At 37.7% G+C, this 20,170-nt stretch overlaps 4 protein-coding genes across 8 annotated transcripts; 3 read left to right on the top strand and 1 right to left on the bottom strand.

Annotated features, from left to right (window-relative positions):
- The first annotated feature begins 673 nt into the window (after nucleotides 1–673).
- On the top strand, nucleotides 674–5,730 carry aspr (asperous). 3 transcript variants are annotated; one of them, XM_043427267.1, is made up of 7 exons: nucleotides 674–825; nucleotides 975–1,118; nucleotides 2,318–2,446; nucleotides 2,581–2,757; nucleotides 3,974–4,230; nucleotides 4,753–4,975; nucleotides 5,272–5,730. In XM_043427267.1, exons 2-7 carry the CDS (start codon nucleotides 1,016–1,018, stop codon nucleotides 5,628–5,630), a joined length of 1,248 nt encoding a protein of 415 aa, XP_043283202.1. In that variant the 5' UTR covers nucleotides 674–825; nucleotides 975–1,015; the 3' UTR covers nucleotides 5,631–5,730. The 3 variants fall into 3 exon arrangements, with proteins under 3 accessions (XP_043283202.1, XP_043283208.1, XP_043283216.1); XM_043427273.1 differs by having other exon boundaries at nucleotides 757–876; XM_043427281.1 differs by having other exon boundaries at nucleotides 796–837.
- Nucleotides 5,731–6,551: 821 nt separating this feature from the next.
- On the top strand, nucleotides 6,552–10,294 carry eIF3c (eukaryotic translation initiation factor 3 subunit c). Its single transcript, XM_043415706.1, has 3 exons — nucleotides 6,552–6,674; nucleotides 6,977–7,076; nucleotides 7,486–10,294. The coding sequence occupies exons 2-3, from the start codon at nucleotides 6,984–6,986 to the stop codon at nucleotides 10,066–10,068; spliced, it is 2,676 nt and encodes an 891-aa protein (XP_043271641.1). The 5' UTR covers nucleotides 6,552–6,674; nucleotides 6,977–6,983; the 3' UTR covers nucleotides 10,069–10,294.
- Nucleotides 10,295–10,635: 341 nt separating this feature from the next.
- Vps33B (vacuolar protein sorting 33B) lies at nucleotides 10,636–14,182 on the bottom strand. 3 transcript variants are annotated; one of them, XM_043415733.1, is made up of 7 exons: nucleotides 13,961–14,182; nucleotides 13,702–13,836; nucleotides 13,034–13,245; nucleotides 12,212–12,718; nucleotides 11,830–12,060; nucleotides 11,243–11,574; nucleotides 10,636–11,051 (listed from the first exon to the last, which is right to left on the bottom strand). In XM_043415733.1, coding segments are annotated over exons 1-7 (1,683 nt in total). In that variant the 5' UTR covers nucleotides 13,963–14,182; the 3' UTR covers nucleotides 10,636–10,787. The 3 variants fall into 3 exon arrangements, with proteins under 3 accessions (XP_043271668.1, XP_043271660.1, XP_043271651.1); XM_043415725.1 differs by having other exon boundaries at nucleotides 13,702–13,870; XM_043415716.1 differs by having other exon boundaries at nucleotides 13,702–14,181.
- Nucleotides 14,183–18,475: 4,293 nt separating this feature from the next.
- LOC122414771 (zinc transporter SLC39A7-like) lies at nucleotides 18,476–19,759 on the top strand. The gene is made up of 2 exons (XM_043426353.1): nucleotides 18,476–18,624; nucleotides 19,174–19,759. Exons 1-2 carry the CDS (start codon nucleotides 18,607–18,609, stop codon nucleotides 19,627–19,629), a joined length of 474 nt encoding a protein of 157 aa, XP_043282288.1. The 5' UTR covers nucleotides 18,476–18,606; the 3' UTR covers nucleotides 19,630–19,759.
- Nucleotides 19,760–20,170: the final 411 nt, after the last annotated feature.

The following is a 20,170-nucleotide window of genomic DNA, read 5'->3' on the forward strand; positions in this document are numbered from 1 at the left end:
ATCAACTATTTTTGAAAAATTATTATTTCGTTTTAAAGATAGACCCGGACCTGAGAAAAAGATTCCCCGGTCCTTTTTTCTTCGTTAATATGGTCGAATATCTTTTGAGAAAAAAAACGTTCGACCAAGCAATTCCGAGTGACGATAATTCGGAAAAAATATTCCGTGATCGATCATCATATGAAAAAAAAGAGCAGCGTTTGAAAACTGAGAAGGTCAAGGTCGATCGAAGACGTCGCCCTATAAGGAAGTAGGCACAAGTGCTACAAGTCTCGTTTCGCTGTTTTTCTAGTTCGCTGCAACAGCTGGAAGGAAATGCGAACGGAAGGCCATGAGAGAGCAACCAATTAAGGTAGAAGCCCACATGAGTATCGAAGAACTTGGGAGTCTATCAAGTTCGAGACCGTCGAGGCTGCTTATACTCGCGACAAGGTAGACGAGTCATGTGTGTTTTGAATGAGAAGAAGGATGACGATCTTATGCCCATACGATACTTTTTTAGTTCGATGCTGGCGGATACCGAAGGAACACACGTCAGTATACGTGGGAGGGCGATTCAGGGACATTCGCTAATACGTCACGACGTCACGATTTCGAACTGGGAAATCCGCACTCGTCGCTTCGCATCATCACAGATATGCTAGGGAATCGGACAAAAAATACGTTCAAGTTTGGAGGGGTGACATAAGTTTTGTATACAAACCTTACGTGCGCGTATACATATATATATTTAACTTTTCTGCGTCCCATTATATTCGTGAATGTTCGCATGAGCTTGCGTACAGTCTTCGTCTTCGCACTCGAGAGTGCGGATCGTTCGAAGAGGTTAGACTCTCGGTTAGGCTTCGATTTGCATTAGAATATTGTTTTTTTTTGGTTCGTTTGGATACATTTATTCACAAAACGATTGTTTTTCATATTCGTTTTTCGTACTAAAGTTCGACGAATTTACCTCCACGGTTTTTCTGTTTTAGTTTTTTTCTAGTTTAAAACAAATTTCGAAAACAAAACGAAAATGAGGGTCCTGCAGACCGTAGTTCTGCTCGTGGCTGCTCTCGCCGGCTCAATCACCTTCGCGGATGCTTCGTATTATTACTCGGGGAGAGTTGTTAATTATGGTAAATATTTCTTGGATACTTACAATTACCCAAATTTGCTATGGCAGTTAAATACACTTTTGTTCGCTACATTTGCTTGTGTGCCGAAATGAATTCGTTCTTTTCTCGTATGACGGTTGAATCGTGATTTTTTTACTGATTTCGAAAAATATGACTTTTGGTTCGGAATATAAAATCCAAGTGGCAGAAATTAATTTTAAACAGTGTGTAAAATTGGTATAAATTACGATTTTTCCATTGACTAGAATACCAATTTTGATAATGTTCTAAAAACCCCGTTCTTTTGTGAATAGAAAAAAGGCCTTAAATATAAGTAAATTTCTTAGTGAATAAAAATTACAAATCCGTTTGGATTATTCTCCTCGATCGTGCGTGAAAATTATGAATATTGATGCTCAAAACCGTGAAATAAGAACTAAAATACAATTTTTTTCTGACTCTGAAATCGAACTTTGTCAACGAGGCAATTTCTAGTGAATGAAAAAGATACTTTATATTAAAAAATTTGGATGACAGTAAACAGTAATAAATACAAATTTCTTCGAAACATCTTGCTTGTGCGCGCATCCGAGTCACTGGCTTGGTTCAGCGAGGTCTCACTTCATTTTTCTTACGTTTCACGACAACTTACTTGCAAGCGCCTTTTCTTAATCCCTTCACTGTGAGGGACACGCGTAGGGGCAAAAAAAAGTGCCATTTTTGTGTCGTGACACTTGTAGGGACAATTGAAAAACAACATATTTCTACTGCATCGATTCGATTGTAATTTAGCAAATTATGGTTTAAATTTATAAAAAAATTTTTCCTACACAAAACTGGCACGAAAATCTTGTTTTCTCTTCACTGCGAAGGAGTTATAACGATTTGGTTTCGGGAACCTATCGATTTTGTTAAAAACTCACTGAAATCTTTAAACACTTTGTTTCGAATGTAAACGACTTGCAAAAAATTCGTTTAGATTTCAAATTGCGTGTTCAAATTCTGCCTGTTGAAATGGTCGAAACTTTGGACCCTCACCTGAATAGTGTTTCGACGAAATTCCACGAATGAAATGGATTTGCAACAGTTTTGAATTTAATGATGTCCAGTGTGTTTTTTCGAAAGTAAAAAATATTTTGGCATGGACGAGCAATTGCGAATATGAACGAAATATGAGAATGACGCTATAATTGTGTGATTTTAAATGCACTCTTTATAAGGTGGTTGTGCGAGTCAGCGGTGCGGTACGAATGCGAAATGTTCGATGAGCGAGGGTCGGCCCGTCTGTTCGTGTCTTAATCTTCACATGGGAGATCCTCTGGTTTCCTGCCACAGAGTCGAATGTCAAAGTAAGTTATTCAAATGCATGAAAAAAAAAGTGAGTTTCGTTGTCAAAAATGTATTTTTTTTCAATGTGACATCTACGGTTCTAAATCCGAGAAAACAATCCGCCGACGAATATGAACAAAAAATATTTTTCCAGTTAACGAGGATTGTCCATCGACGAGAGTGTGTTCGCCAAGCAACACTTGCGTCGATCCATGCATCGGTCTTTGTGGTACAAACGCAAGATGTGAGGTCAATCAACACATTGCAAACTGTGCATGTGCGCCTGGTTACGTCGGCGATCCCTTCACTCATTGTCACGTAGAAGATCCTCGTGAGTAGCGCATGCGTTTTACAGCAGTCAATAATGTCCAACGGTTTTCCCAAATTTTGAAAAACGGCATTTATCAACAAACGTTTTATGTATTGAAGCAGTGACAATCATAACCTCCGAAGAAATTATTCCATTTGTGGATTAATTTGTACAAACTAATTTTAAGGTACTAGTACCTATTAGAAAGCCCAAAAATTAACTATCGTCATGTTTTTTTGAAACACGGCGCCGGTCATATTTTCCGTGTTCGGTAGAAGGCGCTAAAGTACGGTCCTCGAAAAAAAGTAGTCGCATGGCGGACAGATACCGCCGGATTGGGAGGTCTGGAACAAAATGGGGGAAAAAACGTCTTGAAGATAAAGGTTTTTTTTCACATAGGAATCAATCAACGATATGCAAAAAAGTGGAAAAATAGAAAAATGGTCTATGCTTGGAAAAAGTGCAAAAACATATTTTATTGTTCTTTTCTGTTTTTCTGTAAGCAAGCTAAAAAGCCCGCTATAATCGGTCCAATGAATCCCGAGGCCCGAGATTAACTGTCCGCCGTGTGAAAAAAAGTTGTTTTGATAAAAACGCGTTTAAAGTTTTTTCTTTTGTATATCTTTTCTACATCTCTCGGAATATGTCAAGTTTCATTATCTTCGATTTATTAATCCACGATCCCTGGATCGTATAAAAGTACGCTTGATGAGTTTTATTGTAGAGAGTGGGATTTTACAGCTGCCACGCGCGAAAACCAAGCGCGGGCTACTCGACGAGCTCTGATCTTGAGTGCTCTCTGTAATTCGTTTTCTGTCCAGAATTTTATTTGTAAAATTTTGAAGAATGAATTTCGATACTTTATAAGGAATCGAAAGAGGAAATAAAAAAAATGTCAATTTTTCAACCCTGCTAATAGGTACTAATACTTTTGTATTTTTTGTCATTTTTTTGACAATATTTCTTGCTGGCTAGTTATCCCTCTCATTATGTAATTGTATCGAAACTATGTTTTATTGTGGTATCCAAATCTCTAATCTTTTGGACAAAATTTTTATCTAATAATAAGTTTGGAACTAAAACTGAATAATCGTTTTTACAACTTTTAAAATTGCTAACAACAAAGAAATGAAACTGTTTCTGAAAATTTGTTCACCTTCTATTCAGTCTTTGAATATTATTCTTTCAATGATAAAATTATTATTTTAATGTAACGTGACTAATTGGAATATTGCAGAAGCAGCATGTAAGCCGAGTCCTTGTGGTGTAAACACCAAATGCGAAGTGGTTGACCGAGTGGCTGTTTGCTCCTGTTTGCCTGGATATCTTGGTTCACCACTAGCAGGTTGTCGTCACGAGTGCGAGAGCGATTCCGAGTGTTCGGCTCATCTTTCGTGTTCACCAAACTTTAGATGCGAATCTCCTTGCAACAAGTGCGGAGAAGGCGCCAATTGCGACGTTGTCAATCACCAGCCGAAATGCTCTTGCCCGAGGGTAAGAAAAACATTCTCCTTATGTATTTTCTTAACTATAGCGACAAAACAAAAATCAATTTCCTCCAATATTTTTTCGTGATAAAATTCATGGACTTTATTGGAAATATTGCACTGGTTCCAACATTTCTGCTGGCAATGTGAGCACTCTATTGGAAGCTCTTCTTCTAGAGGTTAAACATGCCATAAAAAAAATCAACCCACAATGAGTTCCAGTTAATAATTCAAAATAAGTGTAAAAACTATTTTTCAGGAATGAAAAATGGTTACGAATTCATGGTTCAATTTATTGGAATCAAATCCACTTAACTTATGATACTTAAAAATATTTTATTGAATTTTTGAAATTTATTTAATTTCTTTGGATATTCCGTTAAAGAAACATTTCTTTTAATTTTAATTTTCTAAAAATATTCTTCAATTTTTTAATAATTTAATAATAAAAGAAATATAATCAAATTTCTTTCGAAATCATAAAACATTTTTTCCTCTGAATATTCAATAGCAACTTTTTCATTTGTAGAATTGGCTTGGAAACCCCTACACAAGGTGTCATCCAGAATGCACTCATCATTCGGAATGCTCAGGCAGCAAACCAGCTTGTCTCTATCAAAAATGTGTGAATCCCTGCGAAGGAGCTTGCGGTATCAATGCAAATTGTGAGCTTCGTGATATAACACCAGTATGCAGTTGCCCAAGGCATATGACCGGAGATCCCTTCATCAGCTGTCGGCCCTTCGAACCAGGTAAAGAGCTGATCCATTCCCTAACTTCTCTGACAACCACTTCTTCGTTGATTAAAGAATTTCCATGATCCAAAGTCCAAAGATCTTTTATATTTGTTGTAACTTAATTTTCTCTATCTTAATAAGTTTTTTTAGCGTCATCCACTTTTATCAATTTAACATTTTTCGATTTTTTCTTTTTTTTTTTATTGAGAGCATTACAAACGACATCATATTCCCAGTCTCATGAAAAATTCATTGCTCCATAAATTTTGAAAACGTTATTCGCATTATTCAACTGAATGATTTATTTGCAGCTGATCTTTGTAAACCAAATCCTTGTGGTGAAAACGCGATTTGCACACCAGGACACGATAACACCGGAAAGGAAAGACCAGTCTGTACTTGTCCGACTGGTTACACCGGTAACGCTCTGAGCTTTTGTAGACGCGGTGAATGTCAAGTTGACAGCGAGTGCCCCGATAATCGTGCTTGCATCGATTACTTCTGTCAGAACCCTTGCACTGGTAAGGAATGCGCGTCGAGTGCAAAATGTGAAGCTCGCCAGCATATTGCGGTGTGCACTTGTCTCGACGGCACAAGAGGAGACGCAATCTACGGTTGCAACAGGATTGAATCTGCATACCGTAATTACAGAACGTACAATCGCGGTTGAAGAATCCGATACTAGTTCTGGTGCTTTTATGTACAAACATCATTTGTTTACAAAAGTTTTAACAACATGGAGAGATAAATAAAAACCTTCGCACATTTTATTTTGGACGATTTATTTTTGTAGATTTGTAAGTCACTGATACCAATTTCTAATGCATTCATCACGAATGTACGTTTGAATACTTTCCTACTTCCTTTTGTTATCGATTAGAAATTCGAAATAAATGTTTTTCTTCCTTTCTCATTAGGGCTCTCGTTAGAGGGTTTCTCGTTAGAGCCTCCAAATATCTTCTCTGTGAACGGCTCTTGCCATTTCAATGGAAAGAGATTTTGAGGTCACGCTTTATTCTTGCCTCGTGTGAATCATGCTAATTATAATACTCGAAATCGTTTAAGCAAATTGTTCTTTTTTTTTTTAATATTCCATATTTTAGCAAACGGATAATCAACATATTTTAGTTTTCCTTTCTAAGATTTCGCGCACTAGTCCGAAATAGGAGGCTGACAACAGAAGTATCAACTGAGTAACCGTTTGAATTCTTCTCTAAAGTATTTATCTAATAACAATATTATGAAAGTTGAAAAATTCACGATTGCATATAAAATAAAAAATTATTGAAAATCAATAGAAGAAGCTGTTTGTGTCAAGATTTTGCATTGCTTTAGCAGAAGCATTTTTAACGAAAGGTAGATTTTGGGTGACCTAAATATAAAATAATCGTGCATATTACGCATAATATTTCATCAGGAATGTAAATTCGACATTTTCACGGAACTGTTTAGATTCTGATATTTTTTGCGATCAATCGAGTTCCGAGTACAAAAAAATTCGTTCGAATTTCCCGCTTTAACTCTACTTTTGCGACTGTACAGAGGTATCGATATTTTCTCACATTCCGCAAGTCCAAGTCATCATAAATGATTGTACTTCAAGGCGGTCAGACAAGCTGAAACGTCCTTTCGTATTTTTGGTTAGAAATACCTGTGCGGTACGCGATCGAACGCGAGCGTTCGACAAATATTTAATCAGGAACTAAACATCCCGGTGAGTATGAATAATGTTTAAATGCCTTTGTAATATATTTATTGGCTTACTGAAGTATATTAACAATGGAAAAAAGGTTGTGATTATCGAAACTCGACAATCCCGAATACCATGTGTTTGGTTATGAGGCTTGAGAGGAGTGGTTATCACGTTCAGTTACCGCGCTCTAACCATGAATTTTTATATTCTAAAATATTCCGATGAGACACGAATTTTACCTCGCCCAACCTTAAAATATAACATTCTTCAATATTCAATATTCATTGTGAGTATCGTTTATTTTTGACAATCATTACTTACAGCTTTGACATGAGTCGATTCTTTGCTACTGGCTCGGACTCGGAATCCGACAGCTCATCGGAGGAAGAGCAGATTCCACGAGCACCGGCAGCAGCCTATACGGTAACTACCATTTCGATACATAATTTCTGATAATTCTAGGATTATTATGTTATTTACACACAAACATTTTCACAAAATACAAAAACATTAGAATGTCAAAATGATATGATTGATTCTCGAACTCTGTATTTGAATTCAGGTTGTCGGTATGCAACAAAAATATTGATTATTTCATTCAAATATTTGTTTTTTATTTTTTTAATATATTCATGTGTTTATTGAAAATGTTTAACGATAAAATATGTGAGGTTTTTTGTGGTTTTAATTTCAAGCAATCCGAGTACAGTGGAAATTCTCCTGTTTTGCATTCCAGTATTTACATTTGAAAAATCGTTTGATCACTTCCAATGTACTCTCCAATGAATAAAAATCAAATATTCATTACTCCTCTGTTTATTATTTCGTACAGTTCAGTGATGAGGAAGAAGAAACAAAGAGGGTCGTGCGATCGACCAAAGAGAAGCGTTATGAGGAAATAACAAACTTGATAAAGTTGATCCGAAATTACAAGAAGATTAAGGACATGAGTAGCATGTTGACGAGTTTCGAAGATCTGTGTAGAGCCTATCAGAAAGCACTGACAGTAATAATGAAGGAAGAGGGTGGTCAGACACCACGTTTTTACCTGAGATGTTTGGTTGAAATGGAAGATTTCATAAACGAGGTGTGGGAAGATAGGGAAGGTCGCAAGAACATGTCGAAAAATAATTCGAAATCTCTGACGTCGTTGCGTCAAAAACTGCGCAAGTATAATAAAGATTTTGAGGAAGAAATCGCGAAATTCCGTGAAAATCCAGATCAGGATGACGACGAGGAGGAGGAAAAAGCTGAAGAAGTTAAAGAATCGGACGAGGAAGAAGATGGCGCAGCAATGTTCAAGAAGTCGAGTTTCGAGCCGACTGCTCCAGATACGTCGAAATTTAAGAAAGGTCCTGCAACCGGTGATGATGCGAGCGAGAGCGATTCCGATTGGGGAAGCGATAGTGATAGCGATAGCGATAGCAGTGACGACGATGGCCAGTACCAGAATCTCCGTGAGCGTTTCATAAAAAAAGCTACCGACAAGGAGGACGACGAGGATAAGACGAAGAAAAAGGAACAACGGAAGGAGCGTAAAGAGAAAGAACGCAAGAAGAAACGTGACGAAGATGATGGTGAAGGCGAATGGGAAACTGTGAAAGGTGGCGTCGCAATACCATCGGAGAAGCCTAAAATGTTCGCCAAGGATGCAGAAATCAACGTACCAGCTGTATTGAAAAAATTGTCGGAAGTAATAGCAGCGCGTGGAAAAAAACGTACCGACCGACGAGAGCAAATCGAGCTTCTTCACGAGCTCCAATCTATCGCTGAGACGCACAATCTCGGACCTGCTGTTGCAGTTAAAATCAAGTTTTCCATAGTCTCGTCTATCTTCGATTACAATCCCAAAGTTTCGGACGCCATGAAACCTGAATATTGGTCCAAATTACTAGAGCGTATATCCGAAATGTTGGACATGCTTTCGGCAACACCAGACATGCAAATCGCCGAGAATATCAATGAGGATTCGGAGGAATTTGAAACGCCACCGTTCAAACTTCACGGTTGTGTTTTGACTCTTGTCGAACGATTGGACGAGGAATTCACGAAATTATTGAAAGAATGTGATCCTCACAGTAACGAGTACGTTGAGAGATTGAAAGACGAGAAGCAAGTCGCCGGTATAATCGACAAAGTACAAGAGTATCTCGAGAGACACGGTAGCGTTACTGAATTGTGTCGCGTTTATCTTCGCAAAATCGAACATCTTTATTACAAATTTGATCCGAGCGTACTGAAGCAAAAAGATGGTGAAATTGGTAAAGAAGTCGTGACCTCTGTACAGGTTATGGAAAAATTATGCAAATACGTTTACGCCCACGACAACACTGATCGTCTGCGTACACGAGCTATTTTATCCCACATTTATCACCATGCTCTTCACGACAATTGGTTCCAAGCGCGTGATCTTATCCTGATGTCGCATCTTCAAGAAACCATCCAGCATTCCGATCCCGCAACGCAAATTCTGTACAATCGTACGATAGCGCATCTCGGTTTGTGCGCCTTCCGCCATGCGAATATCAAGGACGCGCATAATTGTCTCGTCGATCTCATGGTCACGGGTAAGGTAAAGGAACTTTTGGCACAGGGTCTCTTGCCACAGCGTCAACACGAGAGAAGCAAGGAGCAGGAAAAAATTGAAAAACAACGACAGATGCCATTCCACATGCACATCAATCTTGAATTGTTGGAATGCGTTTATCTTGTTTCCGCAATGCTCATCGAGATCCCTTACATGGCCGCACACGAGTTCGACGCCAGGAGACGTATGATTTCAAAAACTTTTTATCAACAACTGCGTTCCAGCGAACGTCAGTCACTCGTTGGCCCGCCCGAATCTATGAGAGAACACGTCGTAGCAGCTGCTAAGGCAATGAGAAATGGAAACTGGTCTGCTTGCAATAAGTTCATCATAAATGATAAAATGAACGCTAAAGTATGGGATCTTTTCCACCAAGCCGACAAAGTACGCTCTATGCTTACTCGTCTCATCAAAGAAGAGGCTTTACGAACTTATCTCTTCACGTATTCTCACGTCTATGATTCAATATCGATGCCAACTCTCGCCGAAATGTTCCAACTTAAGCGTCCTGTCGTGCACTCGATCATCAGTAAAATGATCATCAACGAGGAGCTAATGGCTTCGCTCGACGACCCCTCGGAAACTGTTGTTATGCATCGCAGCGAACCGAGTCGTCTACAATCGCTCGCTCTTCAATTGACCGACAAAGTAAACAATTTCGTCGACTCGAACGAGCGTATATTCGAAATGAAACAGGGCAACTTCTTCTCGAGAGGTGGTAACCAGGGCAACTTCCGCGATCGCCAAAATTACAATCGTCAGGGACAAGATTGGGGCAGGCAGAGACGCGATCGCGAACGTAATCGCGAAGAGAATCGTAATTACTGATCTTCGATGAAATAACAACTTTTTTCTTCTATCATGTTTTTTTAGCTCCGTGCTTTTATCAGAATTGCAGGAGACGAAAAAAACTATCGCATCGAAAATCCCGATACAAAGCGCTTTTTGCGAGCTCTTCTATGGTCGTGTAAACAATCGTTCAGATTTTCATCTGAAACATTGTAAAAGATAACCTTGTCATAAATAAAACAATTATTTGAAACAAAAAATAAAATCACTCTCGTAATATATCATTCCAACAGATTCGTATACAGGATTTCGATACGTTTGTTTTTTTACCCACTTAGAAGCGGGCATTGCAATTTTTCTGACTCGTCCCTTCGAATAAACGTATGAAGAATGAATATACATCAGATTCTTTGAACTATTTCAAATAAACATAAATAAATTTAATAAAAATTTGACTAAAAAGAAAAACAAAAAGTTGAAAGCCTTTTTTAACATCAAAAAAATTGCAAATCGTTGAAGGATTATTGCCAGGCTTCTCTTTAAAAAATTATCAAGTGTTGAGAATAAATATAGGAATAATTGGTGTGGTCGATTAATTTGACAATATACTGGAATAATATATTTAATACAATACAAGTATTGATACAATCGTCGAGTAACTACTGTACAATCTTACAGTCAATAACGTACGAAAAATTGTGGAAAAAAAGACTTTTTTTTTCTTTATGTGTATACAAAAGAGATTTCTTGTCCTTTCTTTACGAGTCTTGAATACTCTCAATCAATTTGTTGCCAGTTAAAATTGTATCGGATATGAGTACAAGACGGATACCCGTAGATCTCTCGATGAGACGACACGCTGATATTTCTGCGAATGTAATCCCACCGATGATGCACATTACGACGGTCTTGGGTTGAACATGACCACGAGAACCGATTGTCAAACAACCTGGCAAGTTAATTAAATCCTCGAAACTTCTCGGATCCGTTGTTTGATTAAGTATGATGTTCAAAAACTGAGCCTGCAATTAGACAATTCCTCATTTATTTTCCTAATACTTGTGCATTAGAATATCGTGTTCAGAAATGATGACAATATTCAGACGATAAAAAGAGGAACAACTGTCAGGTGCTATGGTTTTGAGTCGTTTTACCTTTTGAAAATTCGATCTCTGCTTTTTTTTACAATATTTGAAAGTAGAAAATCACTCACGATTGCTGGAATATAGTTCGAACTAAAGACGTAGCTCGGGCAAGCAGTTCCACTCGTTTTTGAATCCGTACGCTTTGATTGTCCTGGCAAAAGTTTGAGACGTTGAGCATTGGTCGTCCACTCGCTATTCCAATTCGGCAATTTATTCCGAAGCATCGACCTCCGACGACGCAACAATCCCGATGTCTCAAGTTTGTGAATGAGAGGAATGTGGCGATACCCGTGAGCGTGAAGATGAGATTTTTGTATTGGTTGCCACTCGCTTTGGGTAACGCCGTCGCTCGTTTGACTAAGCAAACAGAGAAGACGAAGACTGCGCATCGGATGATCGTCTGGAAAAAAATTTAAGAGTTCTATAGAAACAATTATACTTGAAAATGAACCGTTTTAAATCATTCAGAAAAAATTACGTTTGCAATGTCAAAATCGAGAAGTAGAAAAAAAAAGGCCAGTCGAATTTTTGTAAAAGCTGAAAATATGCAATGAAGCTGAATTCAAAATGATCGATCAATCATGAGACTTATTCGTGAGGGCTTTGCAAAATGCTCTTTTGAATGAAAAAGAAAAATTGTATCGATGAGATATACCTATATTCTTCTCGATATAATCCAAGCACTCCTTTCTCCTGGCGCAATCGAGAATGGATTTTTCGGTGAATTGCAGAGCTTCGAAATCAGAACCCAGAGCACCAACAATTGCCTCACACGCGGAAATGTGTGAAGCTAGTTGTGCCTTGACCTCCACCATTTCGTGCAATCTCGTGGAGACGTAATGGGTCATGTCAGCCAGTTCCATCGTCTGGGTTGACTCCTGTTCGGCTGACCATTGTTTTTTTCTTTTACATTTCCATAACATCACATCAACATTTAACATAGTAAAGGCATGAATACAACGGCAGAGCTTTTTGATAGCCCTGATTAAAATAAGGAACAAAAAGAGAAAACGCGTGCAAAAAATATTGTGTCGTACATTTTAGAGATTTTGCCATGGCACGGAGCTTTGGGAACACATCGCTGAAATGAATATCTCTGACGTCTCCATAAACCCGATCTTTCTTTGGATCTAGTTTGATCTTCGAACTATCCAGTGTAGCTGTTCCAACGCTCAGTGGCAAAACTTCGCTGACTAATCCTACATAAGACACTGGTGTGAGGAAGGTCGATACAAGATCATAATTTCGATCCATTAACACCAAACAGCCAATCTCTTTGTCGTATCTCGTTATCCTTGAACTTTCTCTCATTGATTCAATCATCTTCAAAATATTTTCACTATGCTTGCCAAAGGATAAAGTCAATCTTGGCGCACCAAGTACTAATTGCATTGACCACAAACAACGCGCCATTGCTGGCAATAGGCCTGTGTCTTTGTGATAGTACAAGTTGGCAAACATCGGATATTCCAGTGAGAGAACATTTCCATCGAGCTGGATGAACTCCCATGATAGAGAATACAAAGTCACTAATTCTGCTAAGCCTGAAAATTAAAATAAATAATTATGAAATTAACAATAATCTTACATTCATTTTTGCACAAAAAATTTTCAAAGGACTGTTGATGTTGGGATTCATTCATGAATATATTTGATATCGAATATTGAATTCAACCCTGAATTGAATGAATTTCAAAAAATTGTTTGAATAATCAGTAGGTTTGAGTATCCTTTGGTTGCTGTCGATAAAACTAGTGTGCTTATATTATCATATTATTACAAAACCTTTGTTAATTTTCTCTTACGAATCTCATTTTAAATTCTCACCAACGCTTCTTTGTCTATATTTCAATTATTACCTTCTTCTTCAACCAAGGAACGAACAACAGCAGGAACATGTGGGGCAACCAAAACATGAAACGCAAGGCCATGAGCCTGCATTAGTTCCGATTGTATCTGATCCAAGACTCTTTTACATGCGATAAGATCCCCAGATACGAGGAATATTCTTTGAGTATTAGACGGTTTGAGGCCTGCTTCAAATTTGAAGATTTTGTCAACTCCGTGTTGCCTAAAAATTGTAAATCCATCTACTTATTATGTTTGATAACTTTCTTAAGGATATTTGGTACAGGTTTACAATGTTGCCATGATAAACCATGCTAAAAACATTAAAAATTTCAAAATGATAAGAATTTATTAAAATTTGGTGAACATATTCTTTAGTGCCAAATTTGACAATACAAATTTTTTAAGATTTTTCTTCTGTACAGTTATCGAGTAATTGATCACTAAAGTTCACGTGTATAAACATAGCGTTTCCATATATATAGGTATACATTCCGGGCATAAGAAATCTGCTTTAATGTGTAATTACTCGATAACTGAGCAGAAGAAAATTTTGAAAAAAATTGTTTTTTGCACTTGATGTTGAAGAACATTATCACCAAATTTGATCAATTTCTAATTATTTAGACTTTTGTACCACACATCATTAAGTGAGGCAGGATTGCTTTTCACAACTTACTTGAGAACGGTTGCACCGATAAACGATTCCAATATCTTAAAGAGTTTTTGTTCTATCACTAAATCCTTTTTGCCAACTATTGAATCGAGTATGTCAACCAATTTTCTTTGACTTATTTGTTGAAGAGCGCCTAACCTATCGTCCAGCGTGACGTCCATTATCAATCCAACTCATAAAACCAGAAAATTATATTATGCGGGAGGTATATGTAAAGATAATTTTTTTAGACCAATTTCATTGTTCTAGATTTTAAACATACATTGATTTTGAAAAAATATTTCTTTGTGTCGATGACAGATCAGTTATATACAGTGTGGTGCCTCCGATCTGTCATCCAACGCGTGTGTATTTTTGAGACGATCATGACGGTCATCCACGTTACGTTTTACGACGACCAACTGAAGGCTTGCTAGCATTTCTATGTATAGTTAGTTAAGCTTTTTTCGGACAATAAAGTCTTACAAATCAATATAGATGGAAATCAATTTTTGACAAAAATGGTATAGTTTCTCGAACTATATAACATATATGCAATTGAGCGATGGTTTTTATCTCGTACTCGTAAAATATCGTACTTGTTTAAACAAAAACGTGAAATGATGGCTTTGAAAAATAATCCCATTTTAACGTGTATCAAATAGTAAATGTTGTGGAAGGAAGGACAAAAAATTGAAATATTTTTCTACATAAATCATTTTAATTTTCGTGGCATTTTAGTTGAGCGAACATGCGTTAGAGGGCAACGAATCACCTGATAAGTTGTCAAGCTTTTGTTTTGATGATTTTTTTTATCGGCTAATTGAGAAATTCATGCAGCACTCGCACATATCTGAGTTCTCATACATTGGCGAAAACGGGAAGCCAGGTGGTGGATCGCCCACATAGAAAACCTGACCACAAGGGGAATATCAGGAAAAAGATATCGGTTTCTCGTCTAAAGAGAACCATCGTCAGAAACGTTCTGGAATTTGGGTCGAAGGGATTATGATATCAAGTTTGTTTCTAAGTTATATTCAATCAACTTTCTATGAATACGGAGACGAATTATAGTTACTCAAGCAGGTGCTCGCGAGTAATTGAGAACGCTTTACATTAGCTAATCATTTTGCTGCAGAATTCTTTTGGTTTTTTAAAAGTGAGGATCATAACCATAAAAGTGAGAGTTATTCAAACGGATTGTCTGTTCGACATTCGGGGTGTTGGTAATCGAAGATAGCACAATTTTACGAGCACTGTTATTAAGAGAAAAGGGTGAAATTTGACGTCTTACGCAGTGGTTCCGAAAATTTCCGACTGACATTTTTTTCGTTGTCGATTCCAGGGTCATTCAAGACGACTGTTCCCAAGAGATTTGACCACTTAAGAGTATGGATCAGTCGACTAACCTCACTTGGAATTTTCGAAATCGAAATTCTTTGATACAGTTTGATCGATTAAAAAAAGGCTCTGTCAGCCTACGCAGAACGATGGCAAAAGTCGACTGACAGAGCCTTTTTTTAATCAGTCAAACTGTGTCAAAGAATTTCGATTTCGAAATTTGCAACTATCTCTCTCGCACTCACGGTTGCGATATACCAACTGATCCATCCTCTTAATTCGAAGATAGAGACGCGTGTGTGTTATTGATAGAGGAACGTAATGTATTTTCATTAGAGAACATGTCCCTAAATCTTCTTCGCTCGTTTGTAGATATAAATAGAAAAAAATGAAGTTCCTAAAAATTTGCACAAGTCCATAATAGTGAAATATTTTTATTACCAGTACAGTACTTATATAAACGGTGAACTATCTTTTCATCGTCATTTCATTGTACAATTCACTTCTAGCAATATGATAATTATTCTTATTATAATTACTATGAATGTTATTCATTAAATCAACATTTTGAAACTTCGATGGTAATTAAATATTTTGATCTTCTGCCAATTAACCCTTTAACGCCCAAAATACACCTTTCGCATATACCTTTTTCTAGGGGATTATTCACTAAAAACTTCATTGAAAAAATTCGTTTGCCTACCTTGTCGACTATTTTTGAGGTCGCTCTTTCCAATGATGACATTAAAATTTGACTAAAACGCCTTTTTTTATTAGATTTTTGCAAAATAAAGCAAAAAAGTTGCAATTTTTGAGGTTTATTTTTTTTTAACCTTGATATGATTTTTTCGACGTTACTCGCAAGACACAGTCCAAATTGATACGAATAGAGGGCTCGAAAATAATTCGTGAGTCTATTTTTATTTTTGTGGATATAAAAAAGCATGTTGGCGATTGACAAATATTTTGAATTTTAAATCAATGGTTTATTTTTTTTTCTTCGTTTGAATGGTTGGGGAGTTGGAAACATTTTTATAAACTGTCGAATTCAGTGAGACTCAATCATAATGGAATCATGATAAATAACAAAATTTTAAAAGTTGCTATACGATTCCCATCAATTGCCCCGTGATGGCGTATAAGAGTATTATTTTAAGAGATCTTTCCACCAGAAATGGACTGAGTAGTTCTGAAAATTGAAGTGCCTGGCAATACCCATTATCCGGGATTATCCGGCGTTCCCCGGAGTGTGTACCTTCCGCAAACAGTCGTGTGTTCTCAGTCAACAAAAAGTTTCGGGAAGCCTTCGAAAAATCGTCAAATGTTTGAAAGTCTTATAAATAATTTTTAATAAAAAATAATGGATTATTCCGCAGGCTGAATTGTGTGAAATAAAAATAACAATAAAGATTAAGAGTTAAAAAATTCCGAAGCAACATAGATTCAAAAACTATACAAAATTCGATTAAGAAAACAATTTAAAGCAAGATCATGCGTTACTTGTGAGTCAAAAAAGCAACTGAACTTTTTTGCTCTTTTGATAATCGAAGAAACAATTAATTATTCAAATTATGTGTAACTTATTTGTTGAGGTTGATAAATTTTTAATACAGTGATGGTATGCTATGGTAAAATGTTTCACGTATTCGGTGTATATTCGTGAATTTTTCATAGAATTTACTATGCTCAAAATTTGTGATTTACAATACATTTCCACTTATCGGTGAGTCCTAGTCTGACATTATAGTTCTCACGTGCATCACTTTTTGCTATTCACATAAAGCTGTTTAGAATTTAAGGGACGAAAAATTGGAAAACTCAAAAAATACTATGCTGTTTGTAATGGGTCCTTAAATACTTTTAAAATTCTTAAAAAATAATATATTCCTCACTACACAAAACAAATCCGATTTCTCCGTGCATTTATATGCGTATGCTATATCTATATTTTAAACCAGCTGGCTCATGGTGTTGTCAAACCTTCCACTGTTTACGTCGTTATCACTCGTTAACCTCAAATAAGTGTTTTTCTTTTTTCATTCTCAAGTGATTTTCACCGGTAACAAGGGTTTCTTAAGACATCATTGATTTCTAAAAATATTGTATTTTCTTATTCTCGTTTTGGACTCTTTAAGTTTAAGTTTAAGTTGGGAGGATCCAATTTCATTTAATCCAAATCGTCGCACAGGAAGTGTGTCTGTCATAAGAGCCTGTACAAGACTTCAAAAAGTGTGATTTTCGTGAATTTTTTTTCTCGACAACTAAACGGTAGAATAATTCCGGGAATAGATGCACGTTGTATATTTCTAGCATATTTCCAAATTTCAGTTCTTAAAGTTGGAATTTTCGATTTCCATTAAATTCGCGTGATCTGCCTTAACTGCGAAGCAGTCGGAATGATTTTGAGCGAATTTTTTCGGTTCGGATTTCAATTTGTCTCTTAGCTCTGTCTGTTGAACGAAAATTCAACAGTTGTATGGCATAGCAGAATGTGTTACACGAAGGAAATGTTGCGAAAGTTGAATGTACGATGGAAAATGATAACGACGAAATAATCGTCGTTTGAAAATTCTCGTTGGACTACATAAAACAAGCACGTTTCGGAAGACATTTCGGATGTGTTGATCATGCTCGATGAATAACCTGAAAATATTTTACTCGCAGCCGCGATAAACCGGAAATTTTCAACTGGAAAAGAAACCTTGAAATTCCAAGCTCGTTACAAAAAACAAAAAATCGAGAAAAAAGTCTGTGCCCATTGTCGAATTTTCATCGTTTTTCTCCACGTGTTGCTTCATAATCTAATCTCCGCAAGTAGTTTGATATTGATCGATATTTGAGATAAGGACTATTCCGTTGTATCTTTTTCGGCGAATTCGAGCAATTGAAAAACTCTGATGAGCGTGGAATAACTCCAACTCACTCCTGCCAGCTCTCCCCTTAGTGCTGGTAAACAATATCGGCGTTTCTTGGTAACAATTAATCTCCGAACGGTCCCACTGATCGGTCACCCGCCGTCCAATGTTAACTCGACAAAAAATTCCACCGGCTTACGAAATGCTGACATCGGGGCTGCACATGCTACATTGGCATGCGTAAGAAAATTAGTCAGAAATGCGTAAGAAATTTAGTAAGATAGAAAGATTTTTATGTACCGAGTCGAGTAAAAACGGTGCTCCGTCTCAGTTGTGCAACACGTTTGGCACGAAATCGTGTCATCGTCTCCGAAGCTTGTTTACTGGATTCTCGAATGGAGAATTAGGGAGCCAAAAGTGTGTCACGGATCATGACCTTGGGCTTTCGAAATGGCCCTGTCGGGAGCTAACTCTCGATGGCGGAATAGACACAAGTAGTTCTCGAAATATTGTTTTCTCCGAATCTTAGTGTCAAAGCATCATCTTTGACCAAAGATAGGAGGCTCAAGATACCGAAATGACCCGTCCGACCTATCTCTCGACTATAAAACTCGTAGCATCCCTGCTCCAGCGGACAGTTTACATTCTGCGAAGAAAGACGATCAACGATAGTCGCTCGATTGATAAAATTTTGATTTTCCTTCCATATTTGTTTATACGAAAAGGCAGGAAGATGGTCAGCAAATCGACGGTGAGTCAAGAATTTATTTAGTGTGAACTTGTTTTGCGCATAAGTTTCAAATCGATCTGATAACTCCAGTCTGTATAGCCGCGATAACGCGAGGAATCCTTATCTCCGAGTAGTTCATTCGTAAACGACTCATTTTTCGAAATTTTAATCCCATTTTTTCCGGTCGGAGCGTCGATTCACTGGATCGGAACAGTCGAAGATTAAGTCCCTAAAAGATTAGCGATGATTTCATTCCGACTGGAATATTGAGGCCTGAATCGAATCTCGCGCAGCCGTGTTCCATGGACTTTGTTGTTTCGAAGCTATAGCGCCCGAGCAATTGTTCTTTTCGCATTGGCCGTCGCCGATAAAATCAATGGCTATACAGCGGAGAAGAGATGACGCGGAAGAGACGAAAATAGATGACGTGCTTTGCTCGGCAAATAATAAGAAGAGGGCTTATCGCTTTGTCCACCCCGCTCTAACCGCTTCACCTTATCCGATCGCATTTCCTATCACGGTATAAAGAGGCGAAACAGATAATCCTAACGGACATTGCGCTTGGTACAGATTGTGCTGCTATTCGGTGCTCTATCAGTCGCGATGGCAGCCCCAGGTTTCGGTGGTGGTCAGTACGAAGAGTCCAGACCGGACGGTCACCTCCATCCCAGTGACAACAGCCAGGGACACCTGCATCCAGCTGGACAGTCCGGTGGCGTGTACGACGACTCTCACCCGCAAGGACACTTAACACCGGTCGGTCAGAGCCACCACAACCACGGACATCTGTTAGGAGAAAATGGACATGGACAGTATCACGGCCCGAGCAACCAGAACCATGGACATCTGTTAGGAGAAAATGGACACGGGCAGTATCACGGTCATGGTCAGGGCCAGAATCACGGACACTTATTGGGAGAAAATGGACACGGACAGTACCACGCTCAGGGCCAGGATCAAGCCCAACAGGGTGGACAATACGTCGAGAATGTCCACGGTGGTGGTTACCAACAACATGGCTACTAAAGTTACATTTTCCATGCGACTGAGAATCTAATTCATTCCATCAATTGTACTCACTAATTTTCCTCCGACAATAATATGAAATAATGTGTTTTTCAATTTTTTCAAATACACGAAACTTCTGAAATTGTAAGGGAATCGTCGTTTGTGTGTTTTTAATTGATTTTTCACATACGATGTGATGGGAGATAATATATCGTTGCTTCTCGAAGGGGACGACAAATGTGTCCGAAGGTGATATTTTGTTCTCCTTTCATTTTTAATTCTCAGCTGTTACTTTACATAAGAATAAATCATTTTGTTGGCATTGATATAAAATTAAGTTATCGTAGCAGTTGCATCCGCTGATGTACACCGTTATTGCTTGTACGTGAAGTTTATCATTTTTGTCTTATTTTGTTTTTTAATCGTCGAATCGTTGTCGAAGCTCTATTACCAGTTTGTATTTCTTTAAACTGCGTGAGATGTGATTTCTGTCAAGTAGCTGTGTTGCTAGCTGATTCGGATGTTGATCAATACTCGTTTCGTAGCTAGTGCTTTGACT

Source organism: Venturia canescens, chromosome 1 (assembly GCF_019457755.1).
Source record: "Venturia canescens isolate UGA chromosome 1, ASM1945775v1, whole genome shotgun sequence".
NCBI lineage: Eukaryota > Metazoa > Arthropoda > Insecta > Hymenoptera > Ichneumonidae > Venturia > Venturia canescens.